The sequence below is a fragment of the Apis mellifera genome, linkage group LG6 (assembly GCF_003254395.2).
Source record: "Apis mellifera strain DH4 linkage group LG6, Amel_HAv3.1, whole genome shotgun sequence".
Lineage (NCBI taxonomy): Eukaryota > Metazoa > Arthropoda > Insecta > Hymenoptera > Apidae > Apis > Apis mellifera.
Window position 1 is genome coordinate 2,111,014 of NC_037643.1, and position 18,538 is coordinate 2,129,551.

The following is an 18,538-nucleotide window of genomic DNA, read 5'->3' on the forward strand; positions in this document are numbered from 1 at the left end:
GTAGTTGCACAGATAAAACGATTGTCCAACATCAACATCACAGAAAATGATAAGGAAATAATTGAAAAAATACTAAATATATCCCGTCCTGAGGCATGGCGTGGGATAAATCCAATCGATAATCCGGCCAATCTCGTATCTGGTGGCGCGAGTGCCAAATCTTTAGAAACTAATTCTCTGTGGTGGTCAGGACCCGCTTGGTTAGCACTGAATGCCCAAGAATGGCCTGTTTTAAATGAAGAATAGACTCAATATAGAATAATATAGAATAATAGATTGTAAATTTTAAAAATCTGCTTCACATTTGCCACATATCTCTCAAGATCCTTTTATTAATTGTTTGCGATATATTCAGAGGATTATGCAGGAGAATATTTTCAGATAATGGAACAAATTTCGTAGGCGATATTCGAAGGGCTATGCATTCTGCTAACGCAAATAGAATCTTTCCGATTTATTCTAAATCTTTTGACTCGGGATTGATTTCCCGATCGGCGATGCATTGACAACGAGAGATCAAATTGGCCGATAATCAGTTAATTCGGCAAATGTTCGAGCATTTCTGGCTGGAGCGAAGAATATTCACACCAGAGGAAGAAATGAGACAAGGCGAATCATTATCGAAGCAACGATCAAGGAGAAGTTTACTTGGCTTATCTGGATAACAGAGAGCTGTGGAAATTGTAGAAACATTTGGAAGAAGTGCCAGCAATTTCAAAGTATTGAGGACAAAGCTGGGATTTGTGAAGCAATGAAGCATGGGTTTTCAAGCTAGAGTACCATTTATTTACTCAAAGTTTATATAATGATATATAAATATAATAATATAAACGATTATAGTTCTATAGACAATAAATTATGATACTTAATTTTTTGAAAAGTAGCATTAATTACCATATTTGTGTTATAATATCCAAAATCGTTCATTTTTCTTTTGTTTAGCAAGGATGAAGTAAATATAATATTAATAATAGATAATAATAGATAAAGTAAAAAGTGTATAAATTTTCGTTTCTTTTAATTTTATCATAAATATAATTTTATAATGTCAAATAGACAAATATTTTAAATTACAAAATATATAATTTAATGTTCTGTGAAAAAATTAAATTCGAATTAAATGAATTTTTCTTTTAAATAACGTTCAAATACTTTCATGAGCCACTGCAAGATAAATGTTATTTCTTTATATTTAAGTATTCAGTTCAGATTTGGACATTATTAAAATAAATTATTTGAAAAATTAAAAAATTTTTTAAATTATTAAAATAATATATTATCTTATATTATATAAAATAATCATGTATTAATTTCTTTGAATATATAAATAATTTTGTTTGAAATTTTCAAATAAAATCTTAAATATTCTTTAATTCTATTAACCCATGCTTCTGAAGATTTTTTTAGATTTTTATAACGTCTCATATAAATTGGGGATATATAAGTATATTCTATATAAATTAAATATTTAAAATGAAGTCTTATTATTATAAAATAATTATAAAAAATAAAATGATATTTGTGAAATAAAAATAATAAAATACATATCTGAAATAATGCATTATGTTTCATACGATTATTTATTAATTATCTTAAATAAATAAACTATTTAAGATAAGATAATTAATAGATAATAGATAATAAATGACCAATCCTATATACAATTATAAAACAATATTTTATACTTAAGTTTAACTCTGAAATAAACATAATCTCAAAAATATTGAATTTTTTGATAAAGAATTGTCTTTTTATATTTATATTTAAAGCATAAACTTTCATAAGTTGGCGTATCTTTGACATAATAATGCAATAGATTGTATAATAATAATGAAAATACCTTGAGTGAAATATATCTTCAATGAATTTCTTTTGATAAAATCTTTTTATCTTTTTCTTGATAAAGACACATGAATAACTTCCATACATGAGTATATATTGAAATGGAAATGTAATTATGTATATTTATTTTTTTAAAATTAAAAGATTTAATGTTAAATGTATTCAATCTTAAAATATAAGTTAAATTGTAAATTTAAAAATTAAAAATTTACATTTTTAAATTATTACTACTCTACTCTAATACTAAAATTATTGTATTTTAAAAAAAGACATTAAATTGCAAATATATAGATTAATTATGGTTATAATAATTTATATAAAATTTATTATTAGAAAGAATATTAAATTAATTATTAGAAATATTAATGATAGTATTAGTGATTATTTGTACGTGAAATTGGTACTTATGATTGTTATCTATCGTTAAACATCTCTGTCGATCATCTTCAAAGATTTGGATGGTAGTTATCATTTCGGAGCCTGGCATTGGAGTTATTTTATCTTGCTTATTTTCAGAATGGTATAACGATGAAAAGCTTCGTTCAAATTTATGACAGGATGTTCAATTGTGATAGTAGATATTTCGTGTGACCAGTATAATATGTCGATAGAACAGCATTTGATGTTTGCTTTATTCTCCTTGGCTCGAGAATTATGCACGTTAGAATTTATAACTGGAATTATGTAAAACGTATGATAATTTGGTGGGAAGCTTGCAGTGTTCGTTGAAACTTTCCCTCGATAAAATTAGGATACAGTTACTTGTTCTCATTGTCCAAAAATTTAACAAGTTGCTCCACGATCGAAATTTGTTAGGACGAAACGAATGTCCGTAAACAATAAAAATCAATTTTGCGAGTGTAATGTTGCAAATGAAGAAAAAGAATGATGTTACATATAAAATTTATCTATTAATAAGAATATATATTTGTTTTTGTTTATTAAATAGGTTCAATCAAATCCAGAATATGATTAAGAAGAATATCGGTAAATATTTATCAATGAGATATATCTCGATTATTTTTTAATATCTTGTCCATTATTGAGCCAGTGAAGCCATTACTGAATAGTGAACATAAATTTAGTTGGCAGTTATTCTTATTAAAAACGTTATTAATTTAATCTAATTTAACTCAAATTATAAATTAAATAAATTTTTGTTTATTATTTAATTAATTTATATTAATTCTAGTTTAAATTTCACCAAAATTCATTCAAAAATTCATTGTGTTAGTCAATTTAATAATTTATGTATTGAATTTGAACTACTTTCCAATTGTCCGTGATAAATCTGATAAAAATTAACTTAACCTAGCTTAATTTAAACTATTTCGAAGAAACGTTTGTTAATAATTTTTTAACATTCATCGCCAATAAAATTTTCACAACGCAACTAAAGTGGTGACCATTTATTGATCATTATATTGAAAAATAATTAAGATTGAAAGGTGATATTTTTTTGTAAATAATTACCTCAAGTGTCTTATTATCATTTGGGATAATGGTAGGTATTTTATTTAAAAGATATTTCTCTTCAAAACGATATTTGAATTCTTTGTGTTTGACTAAGAATTTTAAATTTTTTAAAGAAAATAATAATACGATTTATTTTTTAAAGTTATACGAAAGTAGATTTTTATTGAAAATGTTTCAATAAATCATTTCATATTAAATTACAGATTTGTATAAATGTTTTATAATTTTTCAAATATACTCAAGGATCAAATTATATAACAAATATTTTATTGTACATCTTTTATTTTATCCTTTTGTATGATGTTCCTATTTTATGATTGACTCTATTTCTCTACGATGGAATATAAAATATAGATTTATTTTGACGACGATTTCCGTATATTGTACACATTTATATATCATCGTTACGAGTTAAAAATCTAATAACAATCGATTTTCTATATTCTTTTTCTATACGAATTCTATTCTTATGATTCACGAAACAATCGCTGAATATTAAGTATTGGTCTTCATAAATGATACATGAAATTGGTTGTAGTTATGATGTGATTGTAAATTTGGAAAAGTTATTGGATATGGAATATTAACTGTTATTAATGGAATTTTTTTTTTCATAAAAATGAGAATTGATCCACAATTGAACATAGTTATTTATTCCTGAATTTGATCTTTTATTGTTCTATGCTGATTTAAATTGAACTTTTACATTTACTTATATTAGATAAATTATTTATTAATCTTTATTTTAATTTTTCTGAATATATGAATAATTTTATCGAAATTTTCTTCTAGCTTTTTTTAAAGAAGAAATTTGAAATAAATACAATTAATCATAATTAATCTAATTTCAAAATTGTACATCTCATAAAATTCCAAAGTTTTATTCAATCATATGCTGTAACCTGGTTTTAGAAGGCTCATATCTTCTCATTCTCCTATCGGGAATTAACATGTATACATATTTAATCTTCGTTCGACACGTTTCGAAACGAATATTAAAACTATTTACATAATCAATCTTGATTATAATAATGCAAAATATGGACGGAATAAACAAATTAACGACTAGCTAGAATTATTGCGGTTAATAAAAATCTCCTACGCAGGTATAGATAAGGTATCTATTCGTTTCACAAGCCTCAGTTACATATTACATATATAGGGTGTCTCACGAATCTGGACTAATTTAATAATTCCATTGGAAAAGAAAAAAAATTTCAAGCTTTGTTTTCGAGTGAATCAAATTTAAAAATTTTTCGAGTAACTCTAACTAATTTTCAATTTGATTAATGAGAAAAATGAAGATAAATAAATTTTGTTTATTTATTTATTTTTTTTTGTTTCGGTTTTTTTAAAAAAAAATAAGAATTTAAACGATAAAATTTTTTCCTATATTTTTTGTTTATATTTTCACGAATAAGCTTTCTATTCGATATTTCATTTTCGTATCTAATCAGCCAATTTCATTCGTATTTAAAAAATTTTTCGGATTTATCCACTCAAAGAACGAAGCTTCAAAAAAAGAAGAAAATTTTATCCTTTCATTTTGATTTATTATTATTAAATGTAGAGTCAGTCCATTTAGTTGTCCATAGTTCACTAGAGTATACTGTATACATATCTATAAATTTTCGTTATCGAGCAACTTTGAGAATTACATCGATACGAGAATAATGGCACTGATTGAGGACCATCTATTTTTCAATTTCATGTTTATCTTATTGCCAGAATTACCTCCCTCGTAAAGTTTTATCGTTACAAATATTCATCAATGTGCGAAATGGAATGGTGTGACTGATACAAATAGAATTTTCGAAATTTTTACTCTTATCGAATAAAAAAAATAAATGAAGTAAAAATTTGATTTCCAGGATAATTCAAAAAGTGAAATATTATTAATAAATTGAATTGATATCCTATGAAATAAACATAAACTAGCAATGCAAATTATACAATTTGTATATAAATGTATTTTGATTTCGAAGAAATTATAAGAATATTGAAGATCATTGAATATGCATGTATAGCAAATTTTGGAAATTCTATTTATTTCTATGAATAGAAAAACGTGATAATTTATTTATCAAACATGATATAACTATACTAATGCAATATATAACAATAACAAATAATGAATCTGAATATATTATTTTCATTTAAAATTATTATAATAATTTATTAATAGTTGAACAATAATAATTTCAATATTATTTATTATTATATAATATTAATATAATTAATGAAATTTATTGTAATAACTTATTAAAATAAAATTATTAAAAATCAAAAATTTGATTTCATACATGAAATTTTGTTTGAGCAATCAAATTTTGTTATCAACTTCTTTGGGTTGAGCTAAATTAAAAAATTCCAAAGTTTCAAAAGAGTTTCAAAAATTAATATATAAATATAATAATAAACGTAGGTGTATGAAATTAGAATGCTTGTTTTCATGCTTGAAAGTTTTTTATTTCCATGTAATTTAAAACTTTTTGAAACTGTAGATTGATATAAAATTTATTGAACGAAGAAAATTTTTTATTTAAATCGATCGAAAGATTATAATAATCAATTCAAAGAATAATTATATTATCGAATGGATATTTTTCTCTCAATATATTAAATTGAATATTCTATATTAAACTTATTTGTTCTACGAATATAGAATATAAAATATTGAAAAAAAGCGATTCGTTCTTCAACCATATACGTGGTTCGTGATCAAAGGATTAATTGTTTGCAACTTTATAAATATTGTCAACTTTAGTTAACAACAAACTTTTTATTTTGTTGTAAAATATATGAACGTATCAACACATTATATAGATTTTTTTCAATCGATATTTTTTATTTAAGTCCTTTTTTTTTTTATGAAAAAATTAAAATATATTCAAACAAGGATTAATCACAATTAATTTAAAAGAATTGTATTCCATTTTTATCTTATTTTCGCGTATAAGATATAATAATTTTATATTTAAATAAAAATTAATCAGATTTTTTTCGTGTTTGTCAAATTTTCAAACTTCATTTTCTTAAAAACGAATAAATATTTGTAATTTTTACATTTTTATCAAATCTTTTGCACTTTCTCTTGATCTCTTTTTCTACATGACCAACATACTTGATGCTTACATAACGATTCAAACATTTCAATTAAATATTTATTTTATAATTTTATAATTATTTATAAATTTATATTTATCTAATTATAACACAAAATTTTCAAAAACTTTATTATATGTCACGTTAATAAATAAAATTATGCATATTTGGACACGATTTAAGTCGATCAATGTAGCATCAATTATTTCACGATCCATTAAAAAATTGACCTTATCTCGGGTCGTGACCTATAAGTTGAAACGTTATTCAATAAACACATCTTTCGTTGCAACATTTATTCATTGATTGATCCAAGCTTTTATTTACCAGGAGACAAAAAGAATTCTTTTTTTTTTCTTTTTTTTCCCCCCCTCCTGATGATGACTTCGCGCCAGCAGGGTTGACTCTGTTTCACAGAGAATCTGTTAACTGAAAGTCCGGCACAAAGACGAGTAACCGTATACAAAAGCACTGCTGGGAATTTCTAAATGGGTCGCAGCTTTTCTGATTGAGCTTTCCTTCAATGGCCAGCACACGGTTTGCTCACCTTTCATACCTTCTTTCACGCTCTCTCATTGTGATCACTTCGAGTGAAAATGATTTCTTAGCCTTTGCAATACGAGGCGTAAAACGAAGCCTTCCTTATCTCTCTTTCATCACTCGTGCATCAGTCGTCGCAAAAGATATCGTCGAAGAAATGTAACAACTCTACTCGATTTAATCTTTTTTTCCCTCTCCACTTGTTTCGCATCTTTTACCTCAATAGCGATTTCAAGCTTTGGTTTTTATTTGGTTTTTATTTAAACGAGATATATCTTATAGGTTAGGAACAATTACTTTCAAGTTGATTTTTTTTTTTCAATGTTTTTTTTCGTGTACTAAATTATTAGCGGTCGTTTAAATTGGAATATTATAATTTATATAATACAGTAAGAATAGAACGTTATATTAGTTCTTTGTATAATATAGTATACAATATATATTGTAACCATAGTTTAGTTACAATAAATAAACAATATCATTCGTCATGTTGTATATAAGAGATTATTAAATTTTAAATCTGCTTTTGAATTTCTCTGTGACCATCTGTGAAGGATATGTTTGATTATAAATTAAATATATAATTTTTAAATAACTGTTCAGTTCAAGTTAATTCAAAAAAAGATGATTACGTTCGAGTGATAAAATAATTAACGAAGAAAAATCATTTGTTCATTTAAATGAATTAAAATATAATCATCCGTTTAAAGGTAACATTTAAGTCAAATAAAATGTATCATCCAATGCTTAAATATTCTATTCGAATAATATGAAACTCTGTTATCTTTAAACGAATATTCTTATTATCAGCCAATATTCTTCACAAGTCATAGCATCTCAGTAATCGAACTCAAAAACGAGCAAGGAATATTGAAATACTCTTTAAGTTGCATTAAAATTTAAAAATGTATAACGAACTGTATACATTTATTTTCGAGATAAATTATAATATCTGCGAAAGAAGAAGGATCCATCAGAATCAGAGTTTCTTTGTGAATAATAGAACGTTAGGAGATGTTTCTTTTCCCTAGAAATAGAGTTTAAGAAGGAAAAGAGTTTTCTTTCTAAGTTGGAAAGTTTTTTTGTCTTTCCCCTCTCCCCAAGTTTGATTTTCTTTTTTTCCGCAAAATTAAATTTCATTAATAATAAGTAACTTAATTGTCTCCTTTTCTCCTTCTCTCCTTTTTTTTTTTTTCTCTTTTCGTCGATTTTTACCAACGAATCTTCCTCCTCCATTCATAATGAAATTAATGCAGCTCTTTTCGCGATTCGTGGATACAACACCCTTGCCTCGCGAAAGGTCAAGGGTCAAAATACCGAGAATTTTCATTCTCGTGTTAACTCGTTCGTTCGATAATATCTTAATTGCGAATGCTTTGTGGGATTAATTAGCGGTTAATTGGAGAAAATTATACCAAGACGTGAAGGTTTTTTTTTTTAAATTAGATCTTAGAGGATCTGTGAATTCGTATCGTGGCAATTCTTCATTAGGAAAGCAATTTTTGATATTGTGATGTGTGAATAGTTTTCCAATTAATTTTTGTGGCTAATTAAACTTGTACTTTAGAAGCTAGTTTTTTTTAAAATGAATTGAATTGAATTCAATTTTTTATATACATAAATTTGTTTGGTTAGTTTAAATTTCTGGACAGAAATGTTAGAAAGGGTTGATATATAGATCATTTAGAAATAAGAAATATATCTCTGTGTCCTAAGACTAAATCTTGATCTTTTTTGATCGATTTTATCGTCGATCATTTCTATTGATATTTCTAGTGATCAATTATTATAAAAATTAAAATCAATTGCTGAAGAATAGATTTTACACGATGGAACGCAAATAATAAAATCAATAAAAATGTTAAATTGTTTCTCTAATATTCTCTTTGATCATTTTTATCTTCCATACATGATTCGACTATTTTCTCTTATTAATAAATCAAATTGTAAACATGAATAATATAGTCAAAATAATTATGAATATATTTTTCAAGTTACAACAGAATTGCATTAATTTGATCAATCAAATTTTATCGATACTTTTGATTCTGTTTTATCAAACAGTGTTCTCGACAACATGCAGCGTAGATAATGTATATACAAATTGCACGAATTTGTTTCATTCGACATACGAGAAAGCATATTTCATTTACATTTCGCATAAAATTACGTATTCCTTTTGAAAAATCAAGTAATCTGAAAAATTATTTTATAAATCACATTATGCATGTATCTTATACAGGATATTCTAAAAGTCAAATAATATAGTTTAACTTAGATTTGGTTATCTTCTTTTATCTCAATCTTCTTATATTGATTATGTTCAACTGGTTTCTTTTAATGATGTATTCCAGATGTCAACAAATTTTTAAATTCTCAATATATTTTCATCTTTTTACAATTTTACTTTTTGAAATTAAATTGTACAAAGGATTGATAAATTTGAACAATTCTCATGTAATACGAATATTTCTATTACACTATTTTTTGTTAACATTTCCAACATATTCGCTTGATTTTTATTAGTTTTATATTTTTAAATATTTTAAATCATTTAACACGATTTTGATACAACATGAACTGTATTATTATACAACTCTTTCATAAATCATTATTGATTTACACAGGTGAGGAAAGAAACTGATTTTTATCTTGAAACGATGATATCTCTGATTTTCATGTTCCAAAAAATTCAATATAAATATCTATAAAAAAAAAAAATAAGTATCCATTAATCTTTTTATGATTCGTTTATTATCTTATCATTATCTTATAGTATTAGCTGTATCATTTTAGAGAATAGAATCAGTAAATTTTCATTATCAATAATAATTTAATTCATTTTATGATTCTTCTTTTTATATATATATATATATATATATATAAATTTCACGCTATTTATTCGAAATTATTCTATTCCTCATCTCTTAATTCCTTGTGGACAATCGTGGATTCGAGTCGAAAGTCCATTCGATCGAATAAAGCTTTCGAGAACCCGGAAACCTTTTATCCCAATGAGGGCGTGCATTTTTTTTTCTCTCTCTCTCTTTTTTTTTAGACGTTTATTGAATAACAAAGGAAAGAGAATGGTTGCCGGCCGTGTGAACGTTAATTCGAATGAATATTCACGAGGTGAAATGTAGAGTTGGGGAAGTCGAGGTATTCCGGGGTCGTTCGAATCCCACGTCGACCGTTATCGGTTAATGAAACTCCTTCTTCCTGCTGCTTTTTCGACATGGAGATTGCCAGAGGATTTTATTGCATGCACATGAATTCGAATCAATTTCTGGAATGGGAAACGGTGCACGGGTGCGTACAATTGATATTCACGAGCCCTCTTGAATAATAACATTGGTTTACAAAATTTCTTTCTTTTTTTTTTTAAATAATGTTCGATTTAATTTTAATCGTAATTATGTCGAATTCAAATAAGGTTGATACAGAATTTTAATTCTTAAATGCATAATTTGACGAATCGTTTGTTTTCAATATTTTTTTCGTGTTTTAATGAAATTTAGGGAATTTGAATTGCTAATAATAATTAATCTTATATGATAGATTTATAATTTTAATATCTTTTTCTTATAAAAGAAAATGAAACAAGAAAGAATATGGGCTGTAATTAAAATAAAATTATTAATATGCATGCATTTTAATAGTTAATAAAAAAGTAAATTAATAAAACATAATTAATAAAAATTATTATTAAATATCGTTTTAAAAAATTGTTGGATTTTTTTTACTAAAAATACGAAAGATATTGCTAGTGATTCGAATTTTTTGAATAGCTATGATCATTTTTGAATGAACACTAACAGGATTGAATTTTATGTTTGAAATTATTATATTACTAATAATTATACACAATTTAATTAATTTTATTTTGAAAAATCATGGGAATTTGCAGAAAACAATTTAAAAAAGAAACTTTTACTTTTATTGTTATAATTATCTATTCATCACATCAAATATTATGTATCTCCAATAGTTTCTGTGACTGTTTATATAAAACATTTGATATTTTCTAGCCAATATTATATTACTTTTGTGAAAATATATCTCTCAATAACTTTTCTCTCAATAAACAATTTATTTTTATAATTTAAAGATATTAAAAAAGGAAATTATTCATAATTGATTTTTATCATGTTTTATAAATTTCTATATGATTCGTATATTATTAGTATCATTATAGAGAATAATATTCATTTTTACTCGAATATTTTTAGTTGAAAACACGTACAAATTGTCCTTTATAATTTTAATTTTATTTTAAATTGCGCTTGATCAATAAAATATTTTATTATATTTGGAAATATCATACATTTAAGCCACTTAATCCTGGCAATATCTAAGAGGTGTATTAAAAAAAAATTTATTTACCATTTCTATAATTATAAACTTTTCGTTAGTATAATTTTTTTTAACATTATAATCATGTTATAATCATTAATAATATATTTAATTGACGAGTTTTGTAATTAGATATTTTTAGAGATTATTAATTTTGAGATTATTTTTGCATTCCAGAAATAATTTGTAAAAGTTTCACGTAAAATTTTCATTTGTATTATATTATTAAACTCGTTGCAATAATTATACAATAATTATGTAATCGTGTGGAAATACGCTGATATTTTTAGTTGGAATTTTCGTAATGATATTATCAATGTCATTAGTCAACGCAGTCATATATATTTTTACGTCGCTGCCTTATTGTATTTTTATTTTCCGCCTTTAAATTTTAAAATTTATATTGATGTTTTTTTTTTTTTTTTACGATGTAACTCCTTAAATAGCTTGATTTTTGTTGCTTTCATAGTATTTCATTTATAGCTAAAAGCGCTTATTAATTCAACGATGTCGTTTAAAGTATCGATCCTTCGTTTCTGAATCATGGCTGAAAATGAAAGAAGCATTTTTTTTTTTCATTTTTTTTTTTTTTTTTTGAATATGAAAAATCAAAATGTTTACATTCGGTAATTTGCTCGATAATGTAAAGTTGGAAGTTATTTTTATAATTTTTACTAACTTTTAAATTTTGATAATTTATTCCTTCTTTTTTTTTTTTTTTTTTTTTTTCGTTATATTTTGCAGAATAAACGAAAGTTTTAATGAGAGTACGACAAATTTTGTTTTTCTTCATATGTAAAACATAATTATTATAATTTTTTGCTGAATCAGAAACGAGGGGAACGTTTCAGCATATTTTTCAGACATTCAAGGAGAAACTTTTATATGTATTTTTGTATAATGTGATATAGTGAGTGATAAAAATGGAAAATAATTTGAATGGAAAATATCATGTTAAACATTTTACAATAGATTGTGATTTATTAAAACAAATTGCATTTATATATATTTATATATTTATTAAATGTTTTAACAATATAATAATATAATAAATAATAAATTATTTACATTTTTTTTCTATAAAAAATAATAAAATGTCGGCTAATATTTGTGAATATATATTCTGCAATTTATGAATATAAATATGGTTTTTCACTTTTAGTATTTATATGTATATTAAGTCACATTATATGAAATGTTTTGATTTTTCTGAAAAACAAATTTTTTTCTATCATTTCAAAATTAACATCTAATATTTATGTCAAATATTTTAGTATACACATAGTAGTATAAATACAATTTTTAATAAATCACAATACAATTATTTTCTTTTTCATTACTCATATTTGGGAAATATATAAATAAAAAAATAAATATATAAAAATGGATATATAAATAAATAGAAAAATAAATAAATAAACAAATGATAATAAAATTATGAAAATAAACTAATAAATATATATATTAATGAATAAATAAATCTAAAAATAAGTGGAAAAATGAATAAATAAATCACTAAACAAAACTTGAACTGAATAAATATGTAAATAAGTAAATGTAATGATAAATAAATATTAATTAAAAAATAAAATAAATAAAATATTATACATGATAACAATATTAAATATTAATTAATGGAATAAATTTTATAAATACATGTGATCAAAAATTGTTTATAAATTATTTATTACGTTGTAAAAATTTGATGAAAAATATCATAATATCGATATTTTTTTAAAGAGGTAAGATAAGAAATTTCTCGATCGCGACTTGCCTCGTTTTTATTATCAGTCACTTGTCGCGAAATTTGTCGAAAACATTCGTAATTTATCGATCGTGTCGATTTGAGAAATATAGTGATCAATATTTTAACAATTTTTAGATTTTTATTGTTAATTTATCCAGATAACAATGGAATTACTTATGATGGTAAATATAATAATTAAAATAAATTTTTACTAATTAAAATCAAATTTATTGTTTCATAGTATTAATTTTTGATTTATAACTATGTGGAAATATTTTAATGCAATCTCAGTGATCAATAATGTAATAATTTTTAGATTTTTATTGTTAATTTATGCACGTAACAATTTGATACTAAATATATTAAGTAATAGATATTTTTATAAATTAAAATTAGACTTTATGATATTAATTTTCAATTTATAAAAATATTTTAATATTATTTTGTGCGAAAAATAATTATAAAGCCACAAGTATATTTAATTTAATGCATTTTTATTTTTATCTTTAGTGCATATAATAATTTTTCTTTACAATAATAATAAAAATTTACCATGTAATTAAATTTGAAATATAATATAATTTTCACGAAAGAAAAATGATTTTTATATTATATTCATTTTATTGAATATTAATTTATAATTAATATAATATTACACGATTCGATAATCCTTGCTTTTTACTCCTTAGAACCGTGATTATATTTGATCTTTCTCTATTATATTTCAATCAATATCTTTATTAAAAATTATAATAAATAAATACATTTTCAAAAGTTGTTTCAAGATTGGAAAAATAAATCTTTTTATATTATGTTAAAATTTTGTATAATATTACAATTTTATAGAACAACAATTATAATAGCCAATGTGAATATAGAAACAAATTAATAAATGAAATTGAATAGAAAGATAAAAATAAAATTTAATTAAAAAATTAAAACTAGTTAAAGATTTAAAGTAAATTAAAAGAATAAACAAATGAATGAATAAATGAATGAAGATTTAAATTAATAAATAAATTTATAAACAAATGTTTAAGTAAATGAAACAGTAAGCAAAATATTATAAATATATAAATGTATTAATTAAAAAATAAAATTAATAAACAATAAATATATAATAATACATAATAATAATATTTTATACTTATTTTATTTAATTTTATTAATACGTTTTTAATTATTATTAATATATAAATGTTAATTTCGAATTTTATGAACTTTTATGAACAATTAAAAATTTTTGCTGTGTTATAAAAATTAGTTGTAAAGTATTATATAATTCTACTTTATTTATCAGGTAAAAAGTATGTAAGACATTTCTTCGTATTTTTCTTATTTTTCTTTGTTCTTTCTATTTTTTTGCTTTAAAGAACCTTCGAGGAAGGGGCACACAATCTACGATTGACTATCGATATATATTTATATATTATAGAATAAAATTATGAAAAGTCATTTCTTTCTTATATCACGTCTATCTATATTTTTTTCTGCTTAAATTCCATCAAATATTTGCATTTAATTAAACAATATCTCTCGATGTAAGATATTCATTTGACTTCTACAAATATATATCTATTCTTTATTTCTTTTTTTCGTTTCTATGTGAGACATTTACATTATTTGTGTTTCATTTCCTATCATTGATCCAATGTAATATAGTCAATTCTTTTATAACATTTTGAAAACATAATTTTAATAAAAACATCTTTGCAAAAATTGCGATAATTTTATTTCATACGATATTTTTATTATATAATTTTCATATCTATGAAAATCTTATCAAATCTTTGATATCTATAGATAATATTCGATCACTCATTCTATAAAATCTATAAATTTTTATATTTTTCGATATCTGTCTTGTTTCTGCATCAACTCAAATAAATATGTAAAATGTATTCTTCAACTTTTCATTGCGAATTCAGTTAGTTTCAGTAAAAACTATTCTAATTTTTCCAAAATATTTAAGATGTTCCAACTAAAAAGTTATTTTAAAAGACGAATATTTTTAACTGTATCATTTAACTCTTATAATAATGTTAATAATTCGAATGAATAGATTTTCAATATACAGATGCTATACAAATTTTGAAAACTATCAATTATTAATTTTATTATATTTTATAAAAATTATATTATTATAAAAATATCGATGATTTGAATATTTTTTTTTTATAATTTTATTTGAATATAATGCACATAAGAAGTTTTGAACAAAATCAAATAATATTTTTTGATTTTTCGATTAAATCGTAAAGCAAAGGATTAATAAATATGGACAATCTTCATGAATATTTCTATTACATTATTTTTAATATTTCCTTTATATTCGTCTATATTTTGTATTTTAAATCTTGTTTAATTTCTTAAACAAGATTTCTTCTGTTTATGAAAATAATTATTAAAATAGTTAGATTTGGAGAATGGATAGTCTATAATTATAGTTTGTCATTATTTATTTATTTCTTATATATATTCGTTTGAATATTCCATTTGTAAGAATACAAAATATAAATAAAATAAATTTGTGAAAAAAAGGAAAGGAAGCTGAAAAAAATGAGACAATATTATTAAATTATTAAAGCAGATGAAATATAATTTACATTATTCTCGAATACAACATAATTTTACAAAGCTTTACGTAATTTTGTATTCCTTTATTTTGTATAGATTTTAAAAATGTCATAGTCAATTATATTATCACATCCAATAAAGTAGTTTTTTTCTTTCTATATGAGGAAATATTTTGTCGTATATTCACTTAAGAAATTACTTACTATACGATTTTGACAACGTAGAATAAATTAAACATGTTATAAGAGGATTGACTGTATTTCTTTTCATCTCTTTCATCAGCCATTTTTGTATAGAATAAATTTGATACAAAATTTTTGATATATCTATGTTTTATTTTTGTGAAAAGTATATTCTACATTTGGTAAAGTCATATTTGGGATTTGATAATTTTACATTGATAAAATTAATTGAAAACTTTTAAGATTAATTTAATGGTTCGTTTTACGTGATATTTGTTACAGTCATGATATCATGAATCGAGTAATAGTATAATACTGATAATCTCACAATCAGTACTTCTAAAATAGCATGTTAGTCATATTGTAAATCAATCAGTGAACATATCATTTCATGTTAAATATTGACTTGTTAACTGATTAAAAATAATCTAATTCAAGTACTATAAAGAAAATAATTTGTTTATTTAAAAATTCTTATTCTTTTCAACTGTTTTATATTTAATTCTCTATAATCAGAATTTTTTCCAAATATTAACAAACATTGGCATAAAAGTGATTAAAAAATAAATAGATATTAATTATGATTCTTATCTATTATCTTTAAATTTAATTTAATTTAACAATTGAATAGAATATCAATTGGTTATGCCAAATTTTTTCTTTTGTTTATTTCTATTATATTGTTACAATAGTACTTATTTAGAAATTTATATACTAATCTTTTCTTTTCAATCCTTTCAAATTAAACCTCATAATTTTATTTATTTATAATAAAATAACTTAAAAAAGATAACTTCAACAATAAAATTGATGTAAAACTGATTCAAAAAAAAAAACAACAATTACAATTGGCACAAGTTGATTCAAAGAATGTAATAAAATTAATTTTTCATCAAAAATAATTCAAAAATAATCAGCAAGATCAAGATTAACTCCTCGAAACATTAACAATATTTTCTTCATTTTTCTTAATTTTCACAGTATCGTCACAAAATCATTTATTTTAAAAATGACTCGATCGTTAAACAATCGTTAAACAATCCCATCTTGCAGCGATGGGGGTAAAAACAGCCAATTGAAATAACGAATGACTAAGCGTATATATCCTTGCGTTATAATCGGATCGGATTTGCCACGAGCCACGGTTTTCGTGCGGTTTTCCATCGATATAGTGTCCGATTAAATTTTCACCGTATCTTCCTGTTGCTCCAGATCCTCGCATCTATATGGTCGAAATAGATTGCCAGTAACCGACCTCGTCGTTTTATTTCCTCCTCGCATTTTCACTTCGCGTTACCGTGAAAATTCCCGGTTTTTATCGTTTTTATCGAATTTTTTTTATTTTTATTATTACTTTTGTTTTCTTTCTTTTTTTTTTTTTTTTTTTTTTTTAGTTTCGAGAAATAAATTGGTACGTTTTGATCGATTATCTGTTTCTTCGATGGATGAAATATGTTCCGAGGATAATTTGAGAACGATAACAGAGAAACATATTGGAATATTCGAGTTTCGGTCAATCTGTATCGAATGTTGAGATCAAAATGTTACGTTCCATACATATTTCGAATCTCGAAGATGCAACACGCGATGTGATGATGTATTAGGATATAATTGCGTATATTTATTTAAAAGATAAAGATTATTTTATTATATTTTTATAATTTTCATTATTGAAAAAAATTTTGATCTCTTATAAATTGTTCGACTTTTTTTAGGGATACTATAGTTTCAAAGCAGTGATTGGCAAATAAAATAAAATACTAGTGCTTTCTTTTTATTTATATTATTTATATTTGTTATAAAAAATTCTGTGATGAAGAATTCTTCAAAAGATTTTAATTCCTTCTTTTTTTTTTTTTTACTTAGAATAATTTTAATTTAAAAGAAAAAACTAAATGTATACATACATATTAATATTCTTAAAGAGAAATTTCAGGTTTGGAGAAAATTATTGTTAAAATTTTTTTTTATTACAAAATAAACTTATAAGATTTTCGATATTTATTAATACATTTTTTCAATAAAAATTGTATAATTTTTAAATGTATCTAAATAATATATTTTTGCTTTATATTTCATAATTTTCTCTAAATGATGGGATTTTTTGGTTTTAAATGAAAAAATGAATATATTTTTAAATTATATTTCCATAGCAGTTTGACAAAATTTTTTTAAAATTTTCATATACTTTTTCTGATATTTTAAATTTAAATTTAAACAACATTTTAATTAAATATTTCTTTTTACTTTCAATTCTATATTTCAAATTAATAAATTTAGACAAATTTAAAATTCATTGCCCGCAGCAAAATATTTTTTTCAATTTGAAATAAAATTCGTTCAAATTTGTCATAAATTTAACGATTATAGTTTTAGATTAATTTGTTTTTGACATACTTATTCTATCAATTTGAAAAATGTATTTCGATTTTACGAGCTAAAAATCAAATAATATAATTAAAAGTTTAATATAATTTTGCGAATTTTTAAAATTTTGAAAATTTAAAAAAATTTATTTAATTATATATTTTTTAAAAGTAAAAAAAAAAAAACGAAAATATAAAAAAGAAAAAATCAATCTTTTGAAAGTTTTAGAATGAAATTTTTTTTTAAAAATATCGCAAAAGATTTTCTCTTGCAAAATTTTAATTAAACGATTTACGTTTTTACAAAATACAATTTATATTTGAATAATTGTTTTAATATTATAAAAAAT

The 18,538-nt window shown here is 22.7% G+C and overlaps 2 protein-coding genes across 4 annotated transcripts in view; both read left to right on the top strand.

The window, feature by feature from the left end:
* LOC413071 (eye-specific diacylglycerol kinase) overlaps positions 1-18,538 on the top strand; it is a 125,726-nt gene that overhangs the window by 29,760 nt on the left and 77,428 nt on the right. The window lies entirely within an intron of this gene.
* LOC100576172 overlaps positions 1-18,538 on the top strand; it is a 44,228-nt gene that overhangs the window by 23,240 nt on the left and 2,450 nt on the right. The window contains exon 1 of one of the 3 annotated variants that reach the window (XM_016912626.2): positions 10,005-10,272. The exons of the other annotated variants lie outside the window; for them this stretch is intronic. Coding sequence (XP_016768115.2) covers positions 10,199-10,272 — 74 coding nt within the window. The 5' untranslated portion in view covers positions 10,005-10,198. Of the gene's footprint in view, positions 1-10,004; positions 10,273-18,538 lie in introns of those variants that run through there. 3 annotated transcript variants of the gene reach the window in all.